This window comes from Myotis lucifugus, unplaced genomic scaffold (genome assembly GCF_000147115.1).
Source record: "Myotis lucifugus unplaced genomic scaffold, Myoluc2.0 scaffold_95, whole genome shotgun sequence".
NCBI classification, from domain to species: domain Eukaryota; kingdom Metazoa; phylum Chordata; class Mammalia; order Chiroptera; family Vespertilionidae; genus Myotis; species Myotis lucifugus.
In genome coordinates, this window is record NW_005871143.1 from 1258805 (window position 1) to 1267087 (window position 8283).

General features: G+C 50.8%; 1 protein-coding gene across 1 annotated transcript in view; it reads right to left on the reverse strand.

The window, feature by feature from the left end:
* Positions 1–8283, reverse strand: part of GMPR (guanosine monophosphate reductase) — a 41984-nt gene that overhangs the window by 6250 nt on the left and 27451 nt on the right. The window contains 2 exon segments of the mRNA XM_006091757.3: positions 826–868; positions 7676–7782. Of these exon segments, the coding sequence (XP_006091819.1) occupies positions 826–868; positions 7676–7782 (150 nt within the window).

Here is an 8283-nt window from a genome sequence, read left to right on the forward strand (position 1 = left end):
TTTTTGGGGGGGGGACTCTTTTTCCAATGACCGGGGGGGGCCCCCCGGGGGGGGGGGAAGAGGCCCCCCCCTTCCCCCCCCCCCAAAAAAACCCCCCTCCCCCAAGAAAAGGAACTTTATCCCCGCCAATTTACTTTTGGTCCCGAAAAAAAAGGGGAGCCCCGGAAGTTTGGTTTTTTCTCCTTCCAGCAATACCAAGGCGCCCCCCTTTCCACCCTGGGGAGGCCCCCCCGCAGGGAATTTTTTTCTCTGAACCAGGAAATTTCCCGGGTTTAGGGGTGTGTGTGGGAGGGGGATCCCCCCCACCGCGACAAACCCCCCCTCCCAGCATGTTGAGGTACTTTCCTGAGAACAACCCACCGGCTCACAGCTGGACACTGCTGCCCCCTAGTGGGGAACGGGCTCCTCAGCCTCCTGTAAGAAACTGCTTCTGAGAAGCCAGCCCTGCTATGGGGTTTCCCCACAGACCCTCCCAGAAGTTACTGCGTATCTGGACCTGGTACTGTCCTTTCTTCAGGGGCCCGAGCCTTCTCAGCTGTGATTTCTGAGCCATGACTTCGCCCACCCCTGGCCTGCAGGATGCCATCCCTAAATCTATCCCTGGGTGCTCGGCCGGTTCTGCCACCAGCCAGAATGAAACTGATGCCAGGATTTGTGCCAGGGGGCGCTGCAATCCAGGGAGAGGACACTCGGGACTGCCCAGAACATCCCTGCAGGTCCCCCCACCTCTTTCCAGATCCCACCCCGTTCCAGGTTCCCACCCCACAACCAGCTCACAGCTGCAGGGCGCTCCCTCCGCTCCCTCCCGCCCTCCATTCTCCTCACCAAAGGCTTTGGCGACATCTCCTGGACATGTGCAGCCTCCATCCTTCAAAGAGGAGAGAGCAACAAGGATGTCAGTGGGAGCTCACCAGGCCCTCCCTCTCCCCTGGGGTGACTGGGAGTTGATACCCATACCCACCCCCAGCCAAGTACACAACCCTCAGAGCCAAAGCCCAACACTCCCCTCAGCAGGCACCTTCCACCCCAGCCCTGCCCTCTGCCTGGGAAGGTGCTGAACGTCAGAGGGCCTCCGACCTCCTCCTCCTCCAGCCACTTACCCAGCTTGCCCAGCCATCCGCCCTCCAAGTTCACTCTCATTCAGTAGTCACCCCTCCCCACCTGCCTGGTGTGAGGCGAGATTTATTCAGTACAAGGGCTGGATTATTTTAAGAGCCAGAAAGGACACTGAGTTCGTTCCTTTATGTTTCCAGGCACTCCGTGTTTCCAATTCCCCTTCATGTAATGTGCCCAGTTACCTTAGTCTGACACCCACCCTCCCCACCCAGCACGGTCTGTTATCCTGGGCTGCCCGGTGGGGTTATGTTTAAACACCAGCAACCCAGTACCCGGTTCCCCGGATGCAAAGCCACTGTGCTTCCTCACATACACAAAGGGCACAGCGTGACCAGGCTCCCTGCTATGCGCAGTGTGGCTGTGTGGGGTCCAAGCAGGCGAAGGGCGCGAGGGTGGTCTGGAGCAGCAGCCAGACCCACAGGGAGAGGCCAGGAGGCAAACACGGGGCAGGTGGGCTGGTGCTCAGGGCAGCGAGATGTGACAGAGCCCAAACTCAGTGCGGGTCTTGGAGAAACAGCAGGTCTCAGAGGGAAGCGATAGCTGCCCAGAGGTGGGACCCGCCCTCAGAGCGGCAAAAAGCACTGGGAAGAACACAGACCGCCTTGCTTTGCAATTGGCAGGAAGGTGGGTGCGCTGATGGAGTTTCTCTTTCAAAGGTACAACCCATCTGCCCTTCACGTGTCCTGCCAATTATTTTTAAAGTGCTTTACCTCTTTATCTAAATCAGGACAACACAATAGGGTTTCAAACCTATAACCTCAACAGATGATATAAACTCATGCTTCTGTTAAAATAGGTCCCTAACAGCCCTGGATGGTGTTGCTCGATGGTTAGAGCATGGGCCTGCATATGGAAGGGTGGCAGGTTCCATTCTGGGTCAAGGGCATGTACTGGGTTTCGTGTTTGGGGAGCATGCCGGAGGCGACCAGTCAATGTGTCTCTTTCACATTTGATGTTTCTTTTTCTCTCCATCCACTCTCTGAAAAAGTAATGGAAAAAATATCCTCTGGTGAGGATTAACAACAAATAGATCCCTAACAATGTCTGACTTTAAACACACACACACACACACACACACACACACGCACACACACACACACCTTACGCCTTTTGCTCAGTTGCTTGTAAGTAGCCTGTGACTGCTGGGGTGTCTCATGTGGGGCCCTGAAATTCCACATCACTGTGGTCAGTGATGAGGCCTCAGAAGACCTGAGCTGCCAGGACCCTGAGAACGTGAGCTCTGCTCCCAGGATGGACTGGATGTGCAGTGAACAGGACTTGTGCCTGCTGGGGAGAGAAGTCACACTCCCAGCATCCTCTGCTCGCTCTGTCTGGTGCCCACCATGAAATAAACCCTGCAGAGCAACATGCTGATGACACGTCACCCAGTGCACCCCAACGTCACATCATGCCTCAGGGCACGGGGGTCGCTCCCTGCTACCAATTATTTCCCAAACTTGTTCAAGGCATGATTTCATGTTCTCAGGAGGCAGAGCAGTAGGACAACCCCCTGAGATCTGAGGAAGACATTGATTTTCATCCAGAAACACTCTTAACTGCTGGAAGCTTGTTTTAAAGAAAGTGTGCAGGGCTTGCTCCAGCAGCACATATACTAAAAGAGTGTGCAGATACTCCGAGGGTTGCTCGTTTTGTGTTTCAAGAGTGTTAACATTATATATTAGTAGGAAAGGCATCACATCGCATGAGTGGTGTTCAATCTTACCTCTTCTTAAATAAAAAAAAAAAAAAAGACTTGCTCCTCCCTCAAATAAGGGGTAGTAAAAGCAAGCATGGGGTAGGCAGAAGAAATTTGAATCAAACACCTACTATAAGCCAGGAACTGTTCCAAACGTCCCTTGTCTATTCAATCACCACAAGAACCTGAAGTTGATATTTTGTAAAGGGGGGGTGGGGAGATAAGGGAGGCTCAGGAAGGTTGAGTGACTTGGCCAAGGTCACACAGCTATAATAATAGAAGAACAGGACTAGAACCGTGGTTCAGAGAAAACTCTAAAAATGTCTAGAAGTGTACCTATCAAAACGTTAGCAGTGTTTATCCTAAGATGACAGCAGTCCTAGTCATATTTTTCCTTTACCTTTATTTGCATTTTCTAACTTTTTCTAAGCTAAACCTACTTTTGTTGGGGAATTTTTCAAACCTAAAAAAATTATTTGGAAGAGTTTGTGTAGGTATTTCTAAATAAAGGTCTAACTGTTTCTAAAGTACTACATTAAATCAATAAAATTATAGGAAATTTGCTGATCAACCTTTACTTCTTGGCCAAGGGTCAATGAGGGGATGAGGGCACTGCCTGGGTGTAGGGAAGGAGAAGGTGGGGGCTGCTTTGAATCAACCGACCCTCTGTCATGAACAGACCCTCACAACCTCCGTGATAAACATGTTGAACTCCAGTAAAGAAGAGAGAGTACTAATCCCAGTCAGCCTAGTCACAGGCCTTTTATAGGTCCTGTGAAGCGCTACAAAGTCCAAGCCATTTGGGTTGTTGGTGCAAATCCCTCCCCTTCCAACGGTTCGGTGGGTGCTGATTCCTGACTCTGTGCTTGAGGACTCTGAGGGGAAAGGTCTTGGTATCTATAATAATAAACGCATAATATGCTAATTAGACTGGACAGCTGAACGACCTTCCAGATGACCTTCCGGACGAAGCCGGGGCTGCGAGGGCCAAGGCAAGCTGCTGCGGCTGCAAGGGCTGAGCCCCTTGCATGAATTTTGTGCATCGGGCCTCTATTAGAACAGATGAAGCTGAAGTCTCCGGAAGCAATGTGGTGGGAACATGGGCAGGCCTGGGGTCCTGCAGAACCTGCATTCTGTGTGACTTCAGCAAGCCCTTCACCTGCTTTGAGTCTCCTTATTTTTGATGACGGAGAAAGTGGAACCCTGGAGATGAACAGACTTTGGCCTGAGTGCTGACTCTGCCTCCCACCAGCAGTGTGATGCTGAACAAGTTACCTAAGGACTCCAAGCCTCAGTCTCCTCACCTGGGACGATTACTAATTGTGTGTGTCACCTTGTCTGGTTAAACATTAACCTGCATGTTTCTGTGGGGTGTTTGTGGATAAGAGTCACATTTAAACAAGTAGACTGAGTAAAGCAGATTGCCCTCTCTAATGTGGGTGGGCCCCATCTAATCAGTTGAAGGCTTAAATGGCACAAAAAGGTTGACCCTTCCCAAGAGAACTTTTCCTAACTGGCTGCCTTTCAATTGGGAAGTGAGCCTTTTCCTCCTGGTTCCAACTGAAATATTGGCTCTTCCTGGTTCTCAGGCCTGCAGACTCAGACTGAACTCCACCATCAGCTTTCTCTAGCTTGCCGAGTCATCCTGCAGATCTTGGCCCTTGTCACCCTCCATAAGCACATGAACCAGTTCCTTCCAATAAATCTCTCTCTCTCTCTCTTTCTCTCTCTCTCTCTCTACACACACACACACACACACACATTACTGGATGTTTGTCTAGAAAACCCTGACTAACACGCCTATCAAAAGATAACAGATACCCACAGTTGTTCCAAGGATTAAAGATTATATGTATGGTATGCCTGGCAGATAGTAGATGCTCAATAAATGATAGCCATTACTTCCTCCAAAGTTGTTTCCACCTTTAAAATCCTCTCCTTTGTGTGATGTCTTTAGCAGATGACAAGACAAAATTAACTGGTCACACCTTCATCTTTACCTACATGGGGGGAGGGGGAGGATTCCTGAATTTTTTAGGTCTCTGCCTCTCAGAGCCCACGTGGGCCACAATAAATAGAAACCTGACTCAAGTCCAGCCACTTGGGTGTAAGCACCTGCTGAACAGACTATGCTGTGGCTTCCTTCTGAATGTCACTGGCATGGATGTGCTAACTCAGCAGCTAAGGGGGGAAATGAGACAGCTGGAAGGCAACTGGACAGAGTGGCAGGATCCAAAACATCTGATGGGTTTCCAGCGGGGTTAGAACGGCCGGCGATTGGGGGAAAACTACTTGTGAAACTCCACTAGTCAAAGGGACGGTGGGTAAAATGGCGGCTCTGAAGCCTAAGACTCTCAGCTGGGCAGAAAGAAGGAGCTGAAGTCAAGCCTACAGACCCCACATAAGTCTGTGAACTTCATTTGATCAAACTGAATTCCTAACCCGTCTAGGAAACCTCTTGCATTAATGGAAAGTTAAGACCCTCGGAGCACCAGGCCAGACTGCCCCAGCTGACAAGTCCGCTAGTTCCCTAGCGCTAGCAGATGAGACCTGCCTCTGGAACAGTGACCCGAACTGCAGAAGCCAAGCCGGCAGTTCTCAGTCTTGACAGCACATCAGGAGCACCTGGAGGGCTTGTGAAAACAGACTCCGGGGCCTCACCATCCGCATTCCAGGTTCGGGTCTGGATGGGATCCGAGTTTTCCTAACAAGTGCTCAGTTCATACTGATGCTGCTGTTCTGGGCACCGCGCTTGCAGAACTGTTGAAATAAGCTAGAAACTAGGTGTGCTGTGCATGGAGCCCAAACCGATTTCCCGTCAGTCACTGCGGTGCTAGCAGAGCCTCCACCCCTCCCACAAACGGTCCCGTGAACTAAGCAAGTGTGACATTTCTGGAAAGACACACGTACAGGATCGTGGAATGTGTTCATAGTAAACCTACGAATTTGACCTCCCAACCAATTTGGAAATGGTAGCCATTCAAGGTGTATAATAGAGAATCTAAATTCTGATTAAGATTCTTGATGGTAATAGAGACTTATGGCTGATGAGACATGGTGCACTGGGGGCCAACCTCTGAAAAGTCGAATTCACCAGGATGGGGTCCAGGAATGTCAACTGTACAAAGCTTCCCAGGTGACGCTCATGCAGCAGCCCAAGACAAGGCTACTGTGAGCCTCTGAGAACCACGGGCACCCTGGAGAGGGTGCAGTCTGATGACTTCTCGGTCAGTCACCTCACTCAGCAAATGCAGGGTGACAGCTCTGTGTCAGCCTCATACACACTAGTTGTTTAATAAGTGGGTGTTAATTTGTTCGTTGTGGCAAAAGCTAAAGGGAAGGGCCTGGAGAGGAGGCCTTAGAACTCCGTCTGCAACCAATCAACCTCAGTCATTTACCAGCTTCTAGCACACAGTAGAAGCTCAATAAAGCCTTGTCGACTGGATGGATGGATGGATGGGTGGATGGATGGGTGGATGAAAGGCCTGAAGAATTAGGAGCCCAGGAAATCAGCTCTAGAGCTGGAGTTAAGGACCTGCCTCCTGGCTTCAGTGGTTACCTGGAGATCACAAGTGGGGAAGCAACAGCTGCAGCTCAGGCTGTGATAAGGCTCAAGGGGGACAATGTGCATATGTGACGTTTAATGAGTGTTAGCATACCCGCCAAGCAGGTCCAGGAATCAAACCTCAACAGCTGAAATGCTGAGCCAAAATCAACAAGATATCATTCCCCAGGGATATGAAATTCAAAGCATTTGGACTTAAAAAAAAATAACCTAGCATTTAATGTGGGAGCATAGCTTAGCAACTGTGCAACTGAAAAGATCTGAAGACTTAATTTACTATATTCACTATGAGTCCATTGTTATAGAACCACTAAAAATATGTCACTACTTCAGAATTTGTACAAAAACAAAAAAAATTTCACATATGCATCATCCACATAAGTGGAAGCCATGGTTCTATCTGAGGTCCAATTGGTATGGACACGCGCTGTCCTGTCTGAGCACCTCGTGTAGAAGGGGAGAGACAACTCTCTCCAACTCTGCACTGTGGCCACGGCAATAAGGTGGAGTAGAATTACAGATAAAGTGAGGATTTCATCTCGACATCCATTCAATCCCCTGAGCACTCTGGAAGTGTTCTTCCAGGAGCTTCATGAAAGTGTCAGGTCACTGTCTCTGCCTCTCCTCACCTCCTTCCCGTACTCGTCTCAACCCGCAAAAATCTAACTGCTGCCCCCACCACGCCACTGCGTCTGCTCTCTCTCTGGCACCTGCTGACCCACTGGCACATCCGCACCACTGAGATGTGACCAGCGAAGGTGAGGTCATCCTGAAGGAGGACAGGACGGGCTTCTAATCCAAGGACTGATGTTCTTATAAGAAGGAGAAATTTGGACACAAAGACAGACATGCACACAGGGAGGGCACCGTATGAAAACTGCAATTATGGTGCCACAAGCCAAGGAACTATCAGAAGCTCGAGGGGCCTGGAACAGAGCCTTCCCGGAGTTAGAGTGTCCGTGGCCCTGCTGACACCTTCATCTCGGACTTGGCCTCCAGACTGTGAGACAACACATGTCCTTTGTGTAAGACCCCATCTGGGGCGGCCCTCTCACTTCAACACTCCCCACCTACCCTCCATCATGCTGCCTACCACTCTGAGTTGTTACTGACCAGAATTCTTACTAATGTGCCCGCCTTGCTCACAGTGTGAGCTGTGACCACATGCTGCTCACTCCCTGGCCCACAGGATGCTGCTGGGTGAAAGGCAACTGGAAGCAGGGCTGCCTCGGGGCCTGCAATCCCGAGATGCCCCCCCCCCCCCCCCAACCTGCCCCCAGCCCCGCTTGGAGACTTACAGAGATGATGTGCCCCTTCAGGCCATGGGCAGAGTCTGCGCACTCAATCACGGCACTCAGCTGGGGGTACCCAACCCCCGTCTTGGTGCGGGTGGTGCACACGGAACCTGGATGGAGGAGAGAGACGGTTCATGGATGAGCAGAATGGGACACAACATGAGCCTCCCTCACTGTCACATGGCAGAGGAGAGGCTCGAGGGAGGGACTGCCCAGCAACTCCACAGAGGTGGTTAAGCACACTATGTGGCCGTGCAGCCTTCGGGTCCTCAGAGCTGTCACCTGCTCACATCCAAAACATAACCCACCCCATAACCTGCCACCGTCACTCTCCCCTACGACAGCAGCTCCCCTTACTGGCCGAGCACTGACTCTCCACAGTTAAACTCCCATCCCTTCCCACTGTCCTTCCCTCTCCCACACAAACACACTACATTTCAAGGGACCTCCTAGATTCCTCCCACAGCCTCCAGCCTCTGTACCTTCCACTTTTGTCAAATTCTAACTTCTCCAGGCCTCAAGGGCCTCGCCTGTGGGCATGGAAATTAAAACATTTGTCCTCACAGGGTAGAAATTTAAATGGCATAGGGAATAAAATCATTTGGCCAGGA